The 22,958-nt window shown below is 42.4% G+C and overlaps 1 protein-coding gene across 5 annotated transcripts in view; it reads left to right on the top strand.

Annotated features, from left to right (window-relative positions):
- The window catches only part of mkxa (mohawk homeobox a), an 80,774-nt gene that overhangs the window by 24,606 nt on the left and 33,210 nt on the right, over positions 1 to 22,958 (top strand). For all 5 annotated transcript variants that reach the window (XR_005942692.1, XM_041185218.1, XM_041185220.1 and 2 more), the window contains exon 5: positions 6,228 to 6,557. Coding sequence is in view for 4 of the 5 variants with exons in the window: in XM_041185218.1 (XP_041041152.1) it covers positions 6,228 to 6,557 (330 nt within the window). In the remaining variant the exon portion in view is untranslated. The remainder of the gene's footprint in view (positions 1 to 6,227; positions 6,558 to 22,958) is intronic.

The following is a 22,958-nucleotide window of genomic DNA, read 5'->3' on the forward strand; positions in this document are numbered from 1 at the left end:
GGAAGTAGGTGAAATCACAATCACTAGGGAAGCGGTACTGAGCAAACTGATGGATCTGTGGGCTGACAAGTCTCTGGGTCCTGATGGACTTCATCCTAGGGTCTTAAAAGAGGTGGCTAATGTGGTATGGTTGAGAGATGAGTTGGCATTAATTTTCCAAAATTTGCTAGATTCTGGAAAGGTTCCATCAGACTGTAAAGTAGCAAATATAACCCCTCTATTCAAGAAGGGAAGGAAGCAGGAAACAGGAAACTATAGGCCAGCTAGCTTTACGTTGTGGGGAAGATGTTAGAATTGATCATTAAGGAGGTTATAGCTTGGCACTTAGAGAAAATTATGGTAATTGGGAAAAGTCAGCATGGTTTTGTGAAAGGGAAATCATGCTTAATCAATTTGTTGGAATTCTTTGAAGGAGTAACATGAACTGTGGATAAAGGGGAGCCTGTAGATGTACTATACTTTGATTTCCAGAAGACATTTGATAAGGTGCCAGATCAAAGGTTATTGCAGAAAATATATGCCCATGGGGTAGGGGGCAACATGTTAGCATGGATAGATGATTGGCTGGCTGGCTGGCTGGCGGAAAACAGAGAGTATGCACTAATGGGTCTTTTTCTGATTGGCAGGATGTGACGAGTAGAGTCCCGCAAAGGTCTGTGCTGGGGCTTCAGCTTTTTACAATTTATATCAATGACTTAGATGAGGGGAGTGAAGACATGGTAGCTAACATTGTAACATTGCAGATGATACAAAGATAGGTCGGAAAGTATGTTGTGAAGAGCACATAAGGAGGTTGCAGACAGATATAGATAGGTTGTGTGAGTGGACAAAAACCTAGCAGGTGGAGTATGAAATAGGAAAATGTGAAGATTTTCACTTTGGCAGGAAGAATAAAAAAAAACAGAGTATTACTTAAATGCAGAACGACTGCAGAATTCTGAAATGTAGAGGGGTCTAGGTGTTCTAGTGCATGAGTCACAAAAAGTTAGTATGCAGGTATAGCAAGTAATTAAGAAGGCTAATGGAATGCTACCCTTTATTACAAGAGGTCTTGAACATAAAAGTAAGGGTGTTATGCTTCAATTATACAGGCATTGGTGAGACCACATTCTTGAATACTGTGTGCAGTTTTAGTCTCCTTATTTAAGGAAGGATGTCATGCGTTGGAGGTGGTTCAGAGGAGTTTTACTAGATTGATACCTAGATTGAGTGGGTTTCTTATGAGGAAAGGTTAGACAGACTGTGCTTGTTTCCACTGTAGTTTAGAAGAGTGAGGGGTGACTTGATTGGAGTATATAAAATCCTGAACAGTCATGACAAGGTGGATGTGGAAAGGATGCTTCCTCTTGTGGGTGAATCGGAGGCACTGTTTCAAAATTAGGGGTCATCCTTTTAGGACAGAGATGAGGAAAAATGTTTTCTCCCAGAGGGTTGAACAACTTTGGAACTCTCCACCTCAGAAGGTGGTGGAGACGGGATCATTGAATATTTTTAAGGCAGAGGTAGATAGATTCTTGTTAGGCAAGGGAATCAAAGATTATTGGTGGGTAGATGAGAATGTGGATTTCAAAACACAGGCAGAAAAGTCATATTAAATGACAGATCAGTCTTGAAGGGCTGAATGGCCTGTTTCTGCTCCAATTTCGTATGTTCATATATTCATATTTGTTTGGAAGGTGCTGTTAAAGGAGCCTTAGTGAATTGCTACACTGCATCTTGTAGATGGTACACACTGTTGCCACTATGTCGGTGCTGGAAGGAATGATCGTTTAAGGTGGTGGATGGGGTGCCAATCAAGTGGGCTGCTTTATTCTGGAAGGTGTCGAGCTTCTTGAGTACTGTTGGAGCTGCACTTATCCAGGCAAGTGGAGAGTATTCCATCATACCCCTGAATTGTGCCTTGTAGATGGTGGATAGGATTTGGGAGTCAGGAAGTGAATTACTAGCCACAGAAATCCCAGCCTCTGACCTTCCCTTGTAGCCACAGTATTTATATGGCTAGCCCAGTTCAATCTTGACCCTAGGAAGTTGATAGTGGGGGATTCAGCAATGGTCATGCTGTTGAATGCTAAGGGAAGATGGTTAGATTCTTTCTTGCTGGAGATGGTCATTGCCTGGCACTTGTCTGGTGCAAATGTTACTTGCCATTTGTCATCCCGAGCCTGAATATTGTCCAAATCTTGTTGCATTTGGACATGGACAGCTTCAGTGTCTGATGAGTCGTGAATGGTGCTGAACATTGTGCAATCATCAGCGAACATCTCCGCTTCTGACCTTATGATGGAAGGAAGATCATTGATAAAGCAACTGAAGATTGTTGGGCCAAGGACACTACCCCGAGGAAACCCTGGGACCGAAATGTTTGGCCTCCAATAATCGCAATCATCTGAATTTGTGCTGGTATGACTCCAACCAGTAGAGAGTTTTCCCTCAGTTCCCATTAACTTCAGATTTACTGGGGCTCCTTGATGCCACACTCCGTCAAATGCTGCTTTGATGTCAAGGGTAGTAACCCTCATCTCACCTCTTGAGTTCAGCTCTTTTGTCATGTTTGAAGTCAGGAGCTGAGTGGCTCTGCCAGAAACCAAGCTGAGTGTCAGTGAGCAGATTATTGCCGTGTAGGTACCGATTGATAGTGTTGTCAATGACCCCTTCCAACACTTTAATGATGATCCAGAGTAGACTGATGAGGCCATAACTGGCCGGGTTGGATTTGCTCTGCTTTTTGCATACAGGACATATCTGGACACGTTTCCACATTTTCAGGTAGATGCAAATGTTGTCATAGGGTTATACAGCACAGAACCAGGCCTTTCAGCCCGTCATATTCATGCTGGCCATCAAGCACCTATCTATTCTAATCCCATTTTCCAAAACTTGGCCCGTAGCCCTGTATGCTATGGCATTATCAAGTGCTCATCTAAGTACTTCTTAAATGTTGTGAGGGTTCCTGCCTCTACCACCCCCTCAGGCAGTGTGTTCCAGATTCCAACCACCCTCTGGGTGAAAACATTTTTCATCAAATCCCCTCTAAACATTCTGCTCCTTACCTTAAATCTATGCCCACTGGTTATTGGCACCTCCGCTAAAAAGAGATACCCTATGTATGCCCCTCATAATTTTGTATACCTCAATCAGGTCCTCCCTCAGCCTTCTGTGCTCTGAGGAAAACAACCCTAGCCTATCCCAGTCTCTCTTCATAGCTGAAATGCTCCAGCCCAGGCAACATCCTGGTGAATCTCCTCTGCACCCTCTCCAGTGCAATCACATCCTTCCTATAGAGTGGCAACCAGAACTGCACGCAGTACTCCAGCTGTGGCCTAACTAGTGTTTTTTACAGTTCCAGCATAACCTCCCTGCTCTTATATTCTATGCCTCGGCTAATAAAGGTAAGTATCCCACATGCCTTCTTAACCACCTTATCTACCTGTGCTGCAGCCTTCAGGGATCTATGTTCTTGTACACTAAGGTCCCTCTGATCCTCTGTATTTCCTTGGGTCCTACCATTCATTGTGTATTCCCTTGCCATGTTAGTCCTCCCAAAATGCATCGCCTCACACTTATCTCAGGATTAAATTCCATTTGCCACTGCTCTGCCCATCTTACCAGCCCATCTATACTGTCCTGTAATCTAAGGCTTTCCTCATCACAATTTACAACACCACTAATTTTTGTGTCATCTGCAAAATTACTGATCATACCTCCTATATTCACATCTAAATCATTAATGTACACTTCAAACAGCAAGGGTCCCTGCACTGATCCCTGTGGTACACCACTGCGGTACAGTTGTAGCTGTACTGGAACAGCTTGGCTAGTGGTGCATCTAGTTGTGGAGCACAAGTCTTTTGTACTACTGCTGGAAAATTGTCAGGCTCCATGGCCTTTGCAGTATTAGTGCTTTCAGTTGGTTCTGAGTATCACTTGGAGTGAATCAAATTGGCTGAAGACTGGCATCTGTGATGCTAGTGACCTCAGTAGGAGGCTGAAATGGATCATTTACTCAGCACTTCTGGCTGAAGCTTGTTGCATATGCTTCAGCCTTATCTTTTGCACTGGTGTGCTGAACTCCCCCATTATTGCGGATGAGGATATTTGTGTGCCTCTTCCTCCACTGAGTTGGTTAATTGTTTAATCATAAAGTCATAGAATTACACAACACAGAAGTAGGACATTCATCCATCGTGCCTATGCTGATTCTTTGAATTCAGAACTTGTCGCGCCCCTAGCCAAACTTTTCCAGTACAGCTACAACAATGGCATCAATCCAACCATGTGGAAAATTGGCCCAGGTATGTCCTGTCCACAAAAATCAGGACAAACCAGCCCGGCCAATTACCACCCATTCAGTCTACTCTCAGTAATCGTCAGCAAAGTGATGGAAGATGTCATCAACAGTATTTTAAAGCAAAACTTATTCAGTAATAACCTGCTGACCAATACTCAATTTGTGTTCTGCCAGGGCCACTAAGCTCCTGACTTCAAACATAGACAAAAGAGCTGAATTCCAGAGGTGGGGTGAAAGTGACTGCCCTTGACATCAAGGCAGCATTTGACTGAGTGTGGCGCCGAGGAGCCCCAGAAAAACTGGAGTCAATGGGAACCTTGGGGAAAACTCTCCTCTGGTTGGAGACATACCTAGCACAAAGGAAGATGGTTATGGTTGTTGGAGGTCAATCATCTCAGTTTCAGGACATCACTTGCAGGAGTTCCTCAGAGTAGTGTCCTAGGCCCAATCATCTTCGGCTGTTTCATCAAAGACCTTCCTTCCATCATAAGGTCTGAATTTGGGATGTTCGCTGATGATTGCAGTGTTCAGTGCCATTCACAATTTCTCAGACGCTGAAGCAGTCTGTATCCATATGCAACAACTTTTGATTGATAAGTGGCAAATAACATTCACACCACACAAATGTCTCGCCTAGACATTCAATGGCAATATGATCAATGAGTTTCTCAGTAGAAACATCCTGGGGGTCACCATTGACCAGAAACTGAACTGAACCACCAGTATAAATACTTTGGCTGTAAGAGTAGATCAGAGGCTGGGAATTCTGGGGTAGCACACTTCCTGTCTCCCCAAAACCTCCCCACATCCACAAGGTGCAAGTCAAGAGTGTGATTGAATACTCTCCACTTGCCTGGATGACAGTGGCTCCAGCAACACTCAAGAAGCTTGGCACCATTGAGGACAAGGAAGCCCGCTTGATCAGCATCCATTTACCACCTTAAATATCCACTCCTTCTACCACTGACACACAGTGGCAGCCCTGTGTACCATCTACAAGATGCACTGCAGAAACCTGCCAAGGCTCCTTCAACAGCGCCTTCCAAATCCGCGACCTCTACCACCTAGAAGGACAAGGGTAGCAGATTCATGTTCCCCTCCAAGCCACACACCATCCTGACTTGGAAATATATCTCTCTTTCTTCACTGCCGCTAGATCAAAATCCTGGAACTACCTCCCCAACAGCATTATGTGTGTTTCTACCTCCCACTTGGACTACAGGGGTTCAAAAAGGTGGCTCACTACCTTCTCAAGGGCAGTTAGGGATGGGAAATAAACATTGGCCTTGCAGGCAAGGCCCACATCCCATGAAAAAATAAAACAAAAGCTATCCAATTGGCCCCACTCACCTGCCTTTTCACCATAGCCATGCACAGTTTTCCCCTTCAAGCATTTATACCATCCCTTTTTGAAAGTTATCACTGAACCTGTTTCCACTATCCTTTCAGACAGTGCATTCTTGATCATAGCAACCTGCCACTTAAAAAATTTTGCCACTTTTGCCAATTACCTTAAGTCTGTGTCTGTTTGGTTAGTGACCCTTCTGCCACTAGAAACCATATCTCCTTATTTACTCGTCATAATTTTGAACACCTCCAACAAATCACCTCTTAATCTTCGCTGTTCAAAGGAGAACATCCCAGCTTCTCTAATCTCCACACATAACTGAAGTTTCACATCCCTGGTTCCATTCTAGCAAATCTCTTTTTCATCCACCCAAAGTCTTTGATACTTTTCCTAAACTGTGGTGCCCCAGAATTGGCTGCAGTATTTTAGCTGGGGACTAACCAGTAATGTATAAAGGTTTAACATAACTTCCTTGCTTTGTCTCTCTATTTAGAAAGCCAAAGACCCCATATGACAAAGGCATTTTATGTCTCTCAAATGCCCAACTTCAGGATCTTTAATTCTTTTTACACTTTATCCTATAAATCTTAGATGTGGAACATCCACCAAGGAATCCTGCAGATGGAGAATTCAACAAACCAATTCAGGCTGTTACTAAAAAGGAAAGTCCCATTCTGAAAGCAGTGGGAAGACCAGGCACCATAATCAATGAAGATTATGTGTCACCACCAAAGTACAAAAGTAGCTTGTTACATCGCTATCTGAATGACTCCTTAAGGCATGTCATGGCATCGAATGCTGCTATGAAAGCTACTGACAGGAAAAGAAACCATTCTGGGTCCTTCAGCTCCAATGAATATGAAGAAGAATTAGCATCGCCATCATCCTCTGAAACAGATGGGAACTTTGTGTATCGTACTGGTAAGGGTTCTATATTATAACTTGATTTTTTAATCAAATATTATTTATTCTTGGGATGTGATGTCATCGGTCAGCATTTACTATCCATCCCTAGTTGTCATGAGAAGGTGGTGGTAGCCCTGTTGAGCTGTGCAGCCTGTTCCTTTATAGCAGTTTGATAAAAATTACTGACCTGCTGGACCTTTGCAGATGGCAGTTAATGATCAAGCAGGTTGGTGTGGGACTGGAGTAACATATAGGCCAGAATGGTAGGACCAGCAAGTTTCCTTCTCCAAAGTACATTAATGCATCAGTTGGGGTTTTACAACAATCTGACCCACTTTTCTGATACCAGTTTCTATTTCCAGATCTTTTAAACTGAATTCAAAATTTGACATGCACTGAATTTCAGCTAACGAGTGAATCCTTGATAACATTGTGCAGTGTTTTCAATCCAACAATTTGGAATTTCCTTTTAACTATTGAATACTAAAGCATTAAGCATATAAAAATACCTCTCTGATGAAACTTCTTATCCAGATTCAGCCTATTAATGGGCTTGATTGCAGCCTTTAAAGTAATGGAGACTGTTTCATAAACTTTATGAATAGCACAAGTTAAGTGGTCCCTATGCTTTCCTTCTACTTTTTATTCAATGTTACAGAAAAGCTGCCAGTTTTCCAGTTGACCCCCGCTGGAAAGTGGCAAGAATGCACCTCAGGTGGGCAGTCTTCATTTTCAGATTCACACATGGGCATTGCCCACTTAGATGAGGCACCACTCGTAACCATGGAAATGCACCCCAGCAAGAGTCAACACCTCTAGAGGAGGATGAAAGGAAATAAAGGAAGAGAATTGTGAGCAGCTGGTGTGGAATCTTCTGGTTTTTTTTGTCTGCGTGTATTTGTTTAATCTCCAATTATAAAATGTATTTTAACATGGAAAAGTACAGACAAAAGGGTTGAATGGAAACACAAAGATGAGTGCAATCATAGGCTAACCAAGAGTCTTTGTGATCCAACAGTCACATTTTGTTGATATGTGCTTCTGCAGTGCTGTCACAGACTCAAGAATTTGACGCAGATCCTTTTTTGAAGAATAACCGCATTGGCTACTTTGTCACTTCTAGTGATATAATAGTGAACAGCAAGTTCCTGTTGCAGGCACTTCCTTAGCTGGGGACACAGCCATGAAAAACCAGTTTTTCTTCAGGGTTATAGAAATTTTATTAATGTTGCTCCAGACAGTCTTCTGCAGTATTTGTTTTGAAAATAAGAATACTGTAGACATTCTTAGAAATGAGCCAAAGGTAGAAGCTGACATTTTTCGGTGAGTTTTCTGGTCAATGTTTAATTAGTCTGGCGTAAAAATGTATTCAAATAGTCAAGAATGATAGCCTAGAAAACTATGGAGGAAGCACTTGAAGCAGGAAGTTCCTGCCCACAGGAAATGTATGTGTTCCCTTTAAACAGAACAGGAGTATTGGGCAGATAAATGTTTTAATTCATGAACCCAGCCAGACATTATTTATGTTTCCATGGTACTTATACTATTTTTTCGAATACTTGCATTCATCATAGGTGTAGAATATTAAAGCAAATTACAGCTTAACATTTCCTTAAAATAACACTGAGATCTGTTTATAGTTAAATTAATACAGTAGCTGGAAATTTATTTATTTATAGTTGAAATATGTGAGTGGTTAAAACCTCCATAAAAACTCGGCACACTGTTACCCTTACTGTTGACTGTGAGCAGGATTGATTTATAAGACTGGATATAATGAAAATAGGATTGTAAATACATTTTTAAAAATTACCATTCATCAAACCTCTATACAAGAAGCCTACATTGTACATTTAAGCAATCAAATACTCAATGGTAGGCTTTTTCCAAACACAGCAAACTAGAATAAATTATATTTAATTGATGCATAATTTTGACAGAAACAAATTTTTGAACTTCTGCCATAACATTACTTATACTTTGAACACAGTATCCAACAGAGCAGACAACACTAGTTTCCAGTTTGTTCCCAACATGATGGTGACTGAAATAACATTTATTAAATGAACCATGACTGCAAAATACAGTGGACAGATTTTGAACTGATAATCGTTCATTGGGCAATTGTAACTGATTTATTTTTGCAACATTTCTTTGTATCATTTATTACAAAATTTACAATTTTACTGACTATCTCATAATTCTATTAAATAATTTCACCACATTAAATTTGAATTGTTTTAAAATTTAGCACAATTCTATAGATGGAACTCACTGATCCCTTGTTACCAAAGGGGAGGAGTATCTGAAGGGAATGGAAGTTGGAGATGGTGATGTGGCCCTATCTCACACTCCTTCCTCATTGTGATGTGGAATTTACCCCTTTATAGTTTCGGGCTTTTAGGTCTTGAAACCTGCTGAATTTTAGGGGCACTGACTTTCCCCAAATGACCTATCCGATCTGCTCACTGTTTGTTGACTATTCTATCATACTGGACACTATAGGGAAGTCCAATTCTGTCCCCACTTTATAAACACACATATACTTTCTAGTGCCAGCCACTGAGGTGCAATCACCTACAAGAATAACAGCTGATTTTTTATCACACTCCAGCCCTGGGGCTCCAAGGACATTTGGCCTACTGTAGCAGCCATAATATATAGTCCTGGCTGAGATCAGAGCATAAGGACATGAGAAAAAGGAGCTAAGTATGCACAAACCCAGGCTGTACTTGGGACATCCCTGAACTGTGTGGCTCCTTGTCGCACCAGACCTTGGGGAGCTCTTTTTGGCTTTATATTTGATTACAGTTTTTCAGTGCATTATTGCTCAGAGTTTGTAACAGTGTGAAAACTTGTAAATGTTGATGTTCGGAGGGACTTGGGTGTACTCATACAGGGAACACAGAAAGTTAGCTTGCAGGTACAGCCAGCAATTAGGAAAGCAAATGGTGAGTTGACCTTTATCGCAAGGAGATTGGAGTACAAGAATAAGGACGTCTTGCTATAGTTGCACAGGGCTTTGGTGAGACCACACCTGGAGTACAGTGTGCAGTTTTGGTCTCCATATTTAAGGAAGGATATACTTGCATTGGGAGTGGTGCCGCAAAGGTTCACTAAATTGGTAACTGGGATGAGAAGGCTTTCCAATGATGAGAGGGTGAATTTTTTGGGCCTATACTCTCTGGAGTTTAGAAGAATGAGAGGTGATCTCATTGAAACATGTAAGATTCTGAAGGGGCTTAGGGTAGATACTGAAAGATTATTTCTCCTGGCTGGGGAATCTACAACAAGGGAACACAGTCTCAGGGCAAGGAGCAAATCATTTAGGACTGAGATGAGGAGAAATTTCTTCATTCACTTCTTCATTCACTGTGAATCTTCGGAATTGTCTACATCAGATGGTTGTGGATGCTCCATCACTGAATACATTTAAGGCTGAGATAGACAGATTTTTGGCATTTTTGTGTTTGTCCTGATGAGTGCAAGATGAAAAGCTTTGGCAACGTCTCTTTTTTCAGCAATATCCAAGTTCTATACTACCAAGCAACTGTTTCTTATATTCTTATGTTCTACTTTTACAATTACTGCCTATCCAGAGGTAGCCAGAGAATCACTTGCAATGGCTTCTCTTCCCACTCTGACACCATTACCTTTGGTGTCCCTCAGTGACCGATTCATGGCCTCTTCCTTTTTCTCATTCACTTCCCCTCGGCGATATCATTCTCTCAACCTTCTTTTCTTTGAGGACAAGAGTCCCAACTTCTCCAGCCTTTCTACATAACTGAAGTTCCTCATCCAAGAATGGAAACATTCTTGTGAAACTTTTCTGCACTCTCTCTAATGTCTTCACATCCTTCCTATTGTCCAGAACAATTTTCGAGTTGAGGTTGAACCAGTGTTTTATACAGGTTTAACATAGTTTCCTTGCTTTTGTACTCTGTGCCCCTATTGATAAAACTCTGGATGCTTTATTAACCGTGCTCTCAACCTGTCCTGCCAACTTCAATGATTTATGCACATATACACCCAGGTGCTGTGCTCCTGCATCCCTTTTAGAATTATAACCTTTATTTTATATTGTTTCTCCATGTTCTTCCTACCAAAATGAATCACTTCACATTTTTTAAATAATGTGCTGTAACAAGGTCTGGGTCATATATGAGGAAGAGCCGTGTTCCTAACACTTGACCCTGGGGGAACTCCACTAGAAATCTTCATCCAATCCAAAAAAGACCCAATTACCACTACTCTGTTTTCTGCCACTTAACCAATTTTGTATCATGTTGCTACTATCCCTTTTAATCTATGAACTATAACTTTACCCACAAGTCTGTTGTGCGACACTTTACCAAATGCCTTCTGTAAATCCATGCACACCACATTAACAATGTTACCTCATAAAAAAACTCAAGCAAGTTAGAGAAACATGATTTGCCCTTAACAAATCCATGCTGGCTTTTCTTAGTTAAACCACATTTCCCCAAATGACTATTAATTTTGACCCAAATTATCGATTCTAAAAGCTTCCCCACCATCGAGATTAAACTGACTGGCTTGTAGTTGCTGGGCTTATCTTTACACCCTTTTATGACCAAGGGTGTAACATTTGCAATTCTCCAGCCCTCCTTGACACCACTCCTGAATCTAAGGGAGATTGGAAAATTATTGTTCTACCAGGAGAACAGCCAGAGTGAGAGATCGTAATGGTTTGATTGGGGATTAGAATATTAAAGGTGGAGGTGAGGGCATGGTGAGTAAATCAGTAGCTGTTTTAAAAACTCCTAAAAGCTTACCATTTTGAACATTTTTTTTGGTCATCTCCTGAATATATCCTTATGTGATGTGGTCTCAAATTTTGCACGATAATGCTTTGTTGAAGTGTCTGCCTTAAAGATGCTATTTAAATCCAATTTGTTGCTGTTAAAATGCACTAAATCCTCACTGTTCAAATCTACATTAGGTAAGAGGCAGGAAATTCTACTGACACATGATAATCCAAAAAATCTATTTCTCCATCTTCAGATTCCCACCCCTGTAATAGAATATGACCACTACTAAGTTTTTTCTGGTGTTGCTTAGCAGTTCAGATTCTGTTGCCATTTGATTTTCCACCTTCTTGTTTTGAAACATTCTGTACTTTTCACAGACAGATAAGTTGAGATTGCAACAGAGTGGAAATTGTGTGTGAATCTACACTCCTCTACAACGTGACTCAGTGGGGGTAATTTTGACCTTTGGAGATAGTACAAAATGCATGATATGAGCATGGCTGCCCATTAAACATCTCTGCTGATTTCCATTTCCACAGACGTCAGCAACAAAAACATTGGGAGAGGTGTTTAAAGAGTGACTAGGCCAATATTAGACATTTTATACTGTTGCCCAAAGTCAAAATTGTCCCCAGTGTATTGATGCAATGATACATTACCATGCATATTGGAGTAATAATGAATATCTGTTTCCTTCAGGTAATTGGAGATATGCAGGTAGAGTTTTGCTAGTACACTCAGATTTTATTAACTATTTGGTAACATTTTCTATCATTGCTTCTGCCTTCAAATAGCTTGTTTTTCAAGACATCTGCCGTTATCAAAAATCACTATCTGAGTCCATCAGCAGCAAAGCATTGATTAACCGATTCCTTTTCAGAGAACAAGTCGCAAAGCTCATATCCTCCTCTAGGCCTGAGCTGCTTAATTATCATACTGCAGTCAGGCAGTCTGGCCATTGTGATTGACTTCCAGTGCCCTGACTCAGGGGAGGCAAGAGCCTGCATCTTCTGTTAAAAAAAATATGGTTTAAAAAAGAACAAAATGGAAATCTATCTTCTCTTATTTAATTATAGATTAATAGATACCTGTTCTTGTCCTGCTCTTGGGTCTGGCTCTCATCTGCTAAAACTGCTCACCAGCAGGACAGTCCCAGCGGAGGTGGTGGCATAGTGGTACATAGTCAAGAGGGAGTTGCTCTGGGAATTCTCAACATTGACTCTGGACCATATGAAGTCTCATGGTATCAGATCAAACATGGGCAAAGAAACCTCCTGCTGATTACCACGTACCGCCCTCCCTCAGTTGATGAATCAGTGCTCCTCCATGTTGAACACCACTTGGAGGAAGCACTGAAGGTGGCAGGGGCACAGAATGTTCTCTGGGTGGGGGACTTCAATGTCCATCACCAAGAGTGGCCCAGTAGCACCACTACTGACTGAGCTGGCCAAGTCCTAAATGACATAGCTGTTAGAATGGGTCTGCAGCAGCTGGTAGGGGAACCAATAAGAGGTGAAAAACATACTTGGCCTCATCCTCACAAACCTGCCTGCCACAGATGATTCTGTTCATGACAGTATCAGTAGGAGTGACCACTGCACAGTCATTGTGGAGTCGAAGTCCCGCCTTCACATTGAGGATACCCTCCATCGTGTTGTGTAGCACTACTACTGTGCTAAATGGGATAGATTTAGAAGTCATCTATCAACTCAAGACTGGGCAACCATGAGGCACTGTGGGCCACTGGCAGCATCAGAATTGTGCTCAACCACAATTTGTAACCTTATGACCTGGTATATCCCCCACTCTACCATTACTACCAAGCCATGGAATCAATGCTGGTTCAATGAAAAGTGCGGGAGGGCATGCCAGGAACAGCACCAGGCATACCTAAAACTGAGGTGTCAACCTGGTGAAGCTACAATGCAGGACTACTTGCATGCCAAACAGCATAAGCAGCAAGTGATAGTCAGAGCTAACAGATCAGATCTAAGCTCTGCAGTCCTGCCACATCCAGTCGTGAATGGTGGTAGACAACTAAACAACTCACTGGAGGGGGAGGGTCCATAAATATCCCCATCCTCAATGATGGAGAAGCCCAACACAGCAGTGCAAAAGATAAGGCTGAAGTACTGGCAACAAGCCTCAGCCAGAAGTGCCAAGTGTATGATCCATCTCGACTACCTCAGGAGGTCCCCAGCATCACAGATGCCAGTCTTCAGCCAATCCGATTCACTCCACATGATATCAAGAAACTGCTGAAGACACTGGATACTGCAAAGGCCATAGGCCCTAACATATTCCAGCAATAGTGCTGAAGACGTGCTCCAGAACTTGCCGCGCCCCTAGTCCAACTATTCCAGTACAGTTACAACACTGGCATCTAGCTGGCAATGTGGAAAATTGCCCAGGTGTGTCCTGTTCACAAAAAGCATGACAAATCCAACCTGACCAATTACCGCCCCATCAGTCTACTCTTGATCGTCAGTAAAGTGATGGAAGGTATCATCAACAGTGCTAACAAGCTGCACTTGCTTAGCAATAACCTGTTCACTGACACTCAGTTTGGTTTCTGCCAGGGTCACTCTGCTCCTGACCTCTTTACGGCCTTGGTTCAAGCATGGACAAAAGAGCTGAACTCCAGAGGTGAGGTGAGAGTGACTGCCTTGACACCAAGGCAGCATTTGACCAAGTGTGGCATCAAGGAGCCCTAGCAAAACTGGAGTCAATGGGAATCAAGGTGAAAACTCTGCACTGGTTGGAGTCATACCTAGCACAAAGGATGGTGGTGATGGTTGTGGTTGTTGGAGTTCAATCATTTCAGTACCGGGACATCACTGCTGGTGTTCCTCAGGGTAGTGTCCTAGACTCAACCATCTTCAGCTGTTTCATCAATGACCTTCCTTCCATCATGCGGTCAGAGGTGGGGATGTTGGCTGATGATTGCACAATGTTCAGCACCATTCGCGACTCCTCAGATACTGAGACAGTCCATGTCCAAATTCAGCAAGACTTGGACAATATCCCAGATGGGCTGACAAGTGGCAAATAACATCCACGCCACAAAAGTGCCAGGCAATAATGATCTCCAACAAAAGAGAATCTAACCATCGTCCCCTGACATTCAATGGTATTCCAATTGCTGAATCCCCTACAATTAACATCCTGTGGCTTACCACTGACCAAAAACTGAACTGAACTAGCCATATAAATACTCTGGCTACAGAGACTAAGAATCCTGCAGCAAGTAACTCACCTCCTGTTTCCCTAAGGCCTGTCCACCATTTACAAGCGACAAGTCAGGAACATAATGGAATACTCTCCACTTGCCTAGTTAAGTGCAGCTCCAATAACACTCAAGAAGCTTGACAACATCCAGGACAAAGCACCCTGCTTGACTGGCACCCCTTCCACAAACATTCACTCCCTCCACCACCGACGCACAGTGGCAACAGTGTGTACCATCTACAAGATGCACTGCGGAACTCACCTAGGCTCCTTAGCACCTTTCAAACCCACAAACACTACCATCTAGAAGGACAAGGGCAGCAGATAGGTGGGAACATCACCACCTAAGTCACTCACCATCCTGACTTGGAAACATATTGCTGTTTCTTCACCGTCACTGGGTCAAAATCCTGGAACTCCCTCCCTAACAGCACTGTGGGTGCACCTACACCACATGGACTGCAGCAGTTCAAGAAGGCAGCTCACCACCACCTTCTCAATTGCAATTAGTGGTGGGGAATAAATACTGGCCCTGCCTGTGATGCATACAGCCCATGAGGGAATAAAAAAAAATCTAGGATCATCATGGAATGCAAAGGTAATGCATAGCAGCATGTTTCTACTGCAACCTATTTTTTAAATCGACTTCTTAGTCACTAAGATTGGGACAATCCCATTAGCTGCCTCTGCCTCATCACTCCCTTCCACTAGCCCAACCGGCTAAACTTCCTTTGTTGCTCCCCATAGTTGCTCTGCTGTCTCCCCTCATGTCATCTCTGAGTTTATCATGTCTATAAGACCCACCTCCTGTCCCTTCGATGCTATTCCCATACACTGCTGATCATCCAACTCTCTTCCTGGCCCCCATGTTAGCCAATATTGGAAATGGTTCTCTATCTGTAGCTGTTGCCCCTCTCACCTTTAAATCTGTTGTCATCATCCTCTCTCACAAAAGCAATAACTCTTGACCCCATTGTCCCTGCAAACTACCGCCCCCATCTCCAAGATCCCTTTCCTCCCCAGAGTCCTTGAACTTGTCGTCTCCCAAAAATCCATTCTCATTTTCCCCGGAATTCCATGTTTGATCCCCTCCAGTCAGATTTCTGCCCGTCTTATCAGAATCACAAATGGCATCCTATGTGACTGTGACAATGATAAACTTCCCTTCCTTGTCCTTCTCTACTGGTCTGCAGCTTTTGAAACAGTTGACCACGCCATTCTCCTCAAATGGCTCTCCACCGTCATATAGTTGTGTAGCACTTTTCTTGCCTGGATTCATTCTTATCTATCTAATCATAGCCAGAGAATAACTTGCAATGGCTTCTCTTCCTGCTTCCCCACCATTACCTTTGGTGTGTGCCCCCAAGGTTCTAACCTTGGCCCCCTCCTACTTCTCAACTACATGCTGCCCCTCAGTAACACCATCTGAAGGATGGCAATAGTTTTCACATGTCTGCAGATGATACCCAGTTCTACCTCAACACCACCTCCTTTGACTCCTCCACTATTGCTAAATTGTCAGACTGCTTACCTGACATCCTGTACTGGAGGAACAGAAATTTCCTCCAAATAAATATTGGGAAGACTTAAGCCATTGGCCATGATTTTCTGTGCCCGCTGGCATCGGGCATGTTCGATGGCATGAGCAGAAAAAATGGCACGGTCGGTTTCACGACAGCGTGAAGCCAGTTCACAATCATCCGCTCAACCCGCTGATTGTGGGCCACGTTCTCCACCATCTCCAACAAAAGAGAATCTAACCATCACCCCTTGATATTAAATGGTGTTCCAATCGCTGAATCCCCTACAATTAACATCCTGTGGGCTACATTCTCCACCATTGGATGTCCGGAACCTCATTGTAACACATCAGCATATCATTATTAGGCCTGCCCACCAGAATCGACTCTCTGCCCCCCAACCCCAAACCCCGCTGGATTGTCCACCCACATTGGTAAGAAAGCATGCCCGTGTAGAACACGTTTTGATAAGTGTGATGGGCAGAAGTTGGGACTTACCTACCAGGGCTTTGCTCACATCATGGACATCTGAGGAGCAGAAAATGCTGGAGCTCGACAGCAATGGCACACTGGAGGAACGTCCATGGCATGCTGGGTGGATTCTCATGGACATGGCCCTGCTGCGAAGCAGCTGACGGAAGTTGGAAAGTCACTATTGATGCTCACAATGGACGATGGTCAAGGGAGTGGGAGTGGAAGGGCTCGGATCAGCTGGCAGAGGAAGAGATGTTGGGGGGTGAGATTGGAAGGGGGGAAATTAAGGTGTCTGGATGGGGTGAGGTTGGGAGGGGGGCAGCAAAGGTGTCAGGATGGGGTGAGGTTGGGAGGGGGTAATGAAGGCATCAGGATGGGGTGAGGTTGGAGGCGAATAAAGGTGTCAGGGTGGGGTGAGGTTTGGAGGGGGGGAATGAAGGTATCAGGATGAGGTGAGGTTTGGAAAGGGGAAATGAAGGGGTCAAGATGGGGTGAGGTTGGAAAGGGGGAATGAAGGGGTCAGGGTGGGGTGAGGTTGGGAGGGGAGAGCAAAGGTGTCAGGGTGGGGTGAGGTTGGAAAGGGGTAATGAAGGCATCAGGATGGGTTGAGGTTGGAGGTGAATGATGGTGTCAGGGTGGGGTGAGGTGGGGGGGAATGAAGGTGTCAGGGTGGGGTGAGGTTTGGAGGGGGGGAATGAAGGTGTCAGGATGGGGTGAGGTTTGGAAAGGGGGAATGAAGGGGTCAAGATGGAATGAGGTTGCAAAGGGGGAATGAAGGGGTCAGGATGGGTAAGGTTAGAAAGGGGGAATGAAGGGGTCAGGGTGGGTTGAGGTTGGGAGGGGGTGAATGAAGGTGTCAGGATGGGGTAAGTTAGGAAGGAGGGAATGAAAAGGTCAGGATGGGGTGAGGTTTTGGGGGAATGAAAGTGTCAGGATGGGATGAGGTTTGGAGGGGGGAAATGAAGGTGTTGAGGCAGAGATTGAGGGGGGTGAGGGAGAATGGGGGAGAGGATGGGGTAACGAGGAGAAGATGGCAACTGGGGAGGTAGGTGTAATGGAGGAGGAAGGTGCAAGGGAAGGGGTGCAGAGAGGGGATGATGTCCAGGGGGAGGAAAAAGTGTGGGGAGGGGAGGGAGTAAGGGTGGCGCAAGAAGTAAAAATGGAAGAAGGAGTCATAGAGGGGGTAGAAGTAAGGCTGGAGGAAGAAGTCAGGCTGGAGGAAGGAGTCGGAGGGAGGGACTAAGGGTGGCAGAAGAGGTAAGGGTGGTGGAAGGAGTCAGGAAGGGGAGGGACTAAGCAGGGGGAAGTCCGGAGTTATAGGGGTACCCGGGGGGTGGTTGTGGGGGTGGGGGGGGAGGTGGGGGGGGGGGGGTACAGAGGAGGGAAGCAGTGCGGTTGGGGGGTGTGCAGGTGAACGTGCATGAGATGGGTTGGATAGGCCCATGCCTGCCTCCTGGGGAGCGAGCTGAGAGTGGGCATGGTATGGAGGAAGGATGAGAATGACCGAGGGCAGAGTAAGGCGGTAGGATGGGAGGGTAAGGGTTCGATGGTAGCAAAGGAAGGGACAGCGAGGGTAGTTGGTGGGCACCTGGAGGAAGATACGGACCTAGGGGGTGGGAAGGAGGAGGTCAGGGAGGTGAATGTAGATGGGGGTGGGATTTTTGGGAAGGAAGGGAATGTGCACTGTTATGGCACAACCAATGGTAAACACTGTGTTGCTCAAATCCCAGAAGGAAACTTAATACAACTGCCACAACTATTTTTGCAATTTGTAAGTTTCAAGATGCGAGCTTTGAATTCAGTAGTAATGTGATCACCAAGCCTTATAGGCTTTTACAAAACTAGATTAAACATTTATTAATAAGAGAAATGATTTTAGACATATGTCTACAAATTACTGCTATAACTTCTAAATCCCCTAAATAATCTAACTCCCAGTTACACTTTCTTTAATAGAACAGTAAGACACATAAGTTTTAAAAGATCCAGGCAAAGAAACATGATACCCTGAACAATCCAATTGAAAGTGAGTTTGCCTAACTTCAGTTCTTTGTAGACAGCAGCTTGAGGCATAGACACTGAAGGCCTTGATCTTCGAAAGCCTGCCTTTACAAACAGCCTTCTCCTTTTTATACATATTTTCCTCTTTGAATGCAAATTCCCATTGCTTCACTATGTCTTTGGACTTTACCTTCCTGATCATAAAAATTTATCATGGGATCAATTTTACCAATAACCTTTGGGAAAACTAAACACACAGTTTCTTAACTTCTGCTGTTTAGGTGTAATATTTCACTCCATCTTTTGAAAACAATCTAGCCTGGTTTATTTAAAAATGCAAATGTTCTTTCACACCTTACATTCTAAACTTCCACCATGTTTACCTACTTAACATTTCAAACCTAGCTTATCATCTAATACATCAAAGCCTTCAGATCATCTGCCTTTAATCCAATTAAGTCTCACAGACACACACACACATAGACACATATACCATTACTTTACAATAAATTCCAATAACATTATTATATCTTCCTGACACCTCCCTCTTTATTGAAAAAAGATGTCTCCATTTTTATTAACCCATCTTATACTTTCTCGTATACTTAGCTATATACTTACACTATTACATTACCAGGTGCATGCATTAACATAATATATATACAGATATTTCATAGCAACAGAAATTATTTAAGTTGTATCCAGGTTTTAAATGCCCAATTTTTCCTTTAAGCTTCAACTCTTGATAATGCATCCGCAATCAGATTTTCTCATCCCGCTACATGTATAATTTGTAGATTAAATGGTTGCAGTAATAAATCCCATCTGAATAGCCTTGCTGTTCTGCCTCTAAATTTGTCCAGAAACTTTAAAGGATTGTGGTCTGTACAAACAATTGTTCCGAGCAAATTGTTTGCAACATAAATCTCAAACTGCTGCACTACTAACACCAAACTCAAAGCCTCCTTTTTGATCATTGAATATCTTCTCTGTTATACATTCAACTTTCATGAAAAATACCCTATCAGTTTTGTAATTCCATTTTCATCTTCTTGTAACAGTACAGCCCCAGTGCCTATATTGCTTCCATCAATGGGCAACTTAAATTGCTTGGAGTAATTGGACATGGCCAAAACTGGTGTCATACTTAATGCAGTTTTGAAACTGTCAAATGCCTTCTGACACTCCTGTGTCCATTGAAACTTCTTGTTCCTTTTTTTGATAGTTCAGTCAATGGAGAAACCACACTGCTAAAATTTGCTACCAATTTCCGATAAAACCCACTCATGCCCAGAAATCTCAAAACTTCTCATTTTGTTGTAGGCATGGGGAAATCCATGATAGCCTTGATTTTTACATCTCTTGGAGCCACCTTACCATGTCCAATGGTATGGCCTAGATACATAACTTGCACTTTTACAAATTCACTTTTAGCCAAGTTCACCATCAAATTCCTTAAACAGCTGTGACATGAAATTTGAACACTGATCCAATTGTCTTTCTTTAGGTAAATCATATCTTGTAAAAGATTTAGTTAACCCTGCCACAATTTTCTTTGCTGTCATATTTCTCATATTTCTCATATTTCTTCAGGAAACCTGGTAGACACATCCATTATTATCAGTAAGTTCTGGTTTCCACTCTTAGTCTTAGGGGAGGGTCCTGCACAATCAATCATGTCCCTAGTAAAAGGTTTTTCAAATGCTGGAATTGGAATTAAAGGTGCCAGCTTAATCACTGCTTTTCGTTTCCCTATCACCTGACGTGTGACATATTCTACAGAATTTGACTACACCCCTATGCAACCCAGGCCAAAGAAAATGTCTTTGTATCTTTGTCTGTGTCTTTCTACTTCCTAAATGTTCCCCCATTGGAATTTCATGAGCTATCCTCAGAATTTCTATATCCAAATGTTAGTAAACTCCATGTACCTCCTTCCATCTTTCATTTGGTGAAGCATGATATGTCCTCAATTTTCTCATTAAAACATTACCCTTAAGGTAATAACATCCTGGAATGCATTTTGCCCCTGTTTCTGAGTAAGCTATCTTATATAAATGTTATATTTGAAAACCCTTTTTCTGTAACTCCACTAACCTCCTTGAGTTAAACACTTCAGCTGAATTGTCTTCCAGTCTTTATTCCTGAACAGCCTTATCAAACACAGTGTCAGCTAATTGGATTTCCATACCTTCTCCCTGCCTTTGAACTTCTGTTCTTCTTGTTTCAACCTGTGAGCCTGTGATCTTGTTATTGCACAACCTGGAAACAATCTAGGAATCTCTTTTTGCAACACTTCTGTTGAAAACATTTCTACAGGCTGCTCAACCACTGTAGGAATTATCCACATCTATTATCCAACTATATCGTTACCCAGAATAAACTGATTCCCTGCAATGGGCAATTTTTCTACCACTCCAACAATTACATCACCTGTTTTCCACTTACTCTTTAAATTTACCTTCCACAATGAAATAGGATTAGCATCTCCATTAACCTCACTTATTATCACCTGTTCCTGCAATACTCCCTCTGAACAACAAATGTCACTATCCATGACATGAAGGATTGACTAGTCCTGTGTCTCTTAAAATGTTAACGTCTTTACCTACTGCACCCTGTAGACATGGAAAGACTTTCACTTCACACACAAAATCTTTAAACAGTTTTGCAATCTGCTCATCTGAATTCTCTTGAGTAAATTGTGAACACATTCCCACTTCTTTACCTCTCACTGATTCTCCCTGTTTCACCTGTACACAAACCATTGGTTTTACATGTGCTTGAAGCTCAGAACCCACAGTACTTCCAAACTTTTCTGCACCACTATAATTTCAATGGATTTACTCTCCAATTTCCAGCATACAGATTTCATATGTCCAACTTTATTATAATGAAAAATGCCTCAATTTTCGAATGTTACTTCTACCCTCACACCTTCCATTTTGTTGTGAGAAAAAACTTCCAATGAGTTTCCACCTACTTTTTCTCTTTCCTGACTTTCACCTTCTGACTTTCTCTCCTTTTCTGATTTAAAAAGGTGATGAAAGAAAGGTTTAGCTGTATGAACTAATTCATAATCATCAGCTATTTCTCCTGTTTGTCTTACCTTTTGAAACCTCTATTCCTCCACAGGAGTTCTCACTACCAAAGGAATTGAATCTTTACATTCTTCCAAAAGAATTAAGAGCTCTAAGAGCTGCTTATGCTGTTTCTATCTTTAATACCAATATCCACTGGTCAAAATTATGTTGATTTACTCTTTCAAACTCCAAATAAGTGTGCCCAGGCTGTTTTCTCATCTTCCTAAATTTCTGCCTGTATGCCTCAGGAATTAACTTATATGCACTCAAAATAGCCTTTTTTAATCACATCATAATTCACCAACATTTCTTCTGACAGTGAAGCATAAACCTCATGTGCTCTACCCACCAATCTAGGTTGTAACAACAGTGTCCAGTTTTCCTGTAGCCATTTCATTTGTTTAGCTATCATCTCAAATGAAATAAAGAATACTTCCACATCTCTTTCCTCAAACTTTGAAAGAGCTTGTACAAATTTAAACATCTCCCCACTGGGTTTTAGGCTAAAGGTTTTTCATCATCAGAACTTTCCTCAGCATCTAATGTCTCCTTTTTAAAATCCATCTTTTTAAGCTGATACTCTGTGTCTCTTTCCTTCATTCTCTCTTCCTTTGCTAACTTTTCCCTCTGGAGATCAAGTTTTCGCATTTCCCTTTCTTTTTGAAATAATCTCTCTTTTTCCCTTTCTACTTCTGCTGCCTCTTGTTCCAGTTTTTTTCACTTCCAATTCTTTTGCCTTTTTGTTTGCCACCAATTCAAGTTTTCTCCGTTCTTTTGCTTGTTCAAATTCAACCTCTTCATTTCTAACTAAAGTCTCACTGCCTCCAACTGTGACTCACTAGTGTCAGGTATCACTTCCAACTTTAATTGCTATGCTATACCTTCAATTATGTCTGCTTTCTTAGCCTCTGCAAGTAACCCCAATTGTAATTTATCCACAAATTCCATTAACTTAACTTTAGTTACCTTTTGTAAACCAGCCAAAGTTATAACTCCAACTCCCAGACAAGTCTGAGCAACTGCCAAAGCCATATTGCAGTCTCACCACTTCAAAAAACCTCACACCAATTCTTGAATTCAAGGTGCTTCTCATACTTGTAACCTTTAGAGTCACCAACTCCAACCCATCGAGAAATTTCAAATACATCCTGCAAAGAGTCCCAAGCTATGTTATGGCACAGCCAATGTTAAATATTGAATTGTTCAAATCCCTGAGGGAAATTTAAGACAACTGCCACAACTATTTTTGTAATTTGTAAGTTTTGAGACGTGGGTTTTGAATTCAATAGTAATACAACCACCAAGCCTTATGGGTTTTCACAAAACTAGATTAAACAT

This window comes from Carcharodon carcharias, chromosome 3, assembly GCF_017639515.1.
Source record: "Carcharodon carcharias isolate sCarCar2 chromosome 3, sCarCar2.pri, whole genome shotgun sequence".
Classification (NCBI taxonomy): Eukaryota; Metazoa; Chordata; class Chondrichthyes; order Lamniformes; family Lamnidae; genus Carcharodon; species Carcharodon carcharias.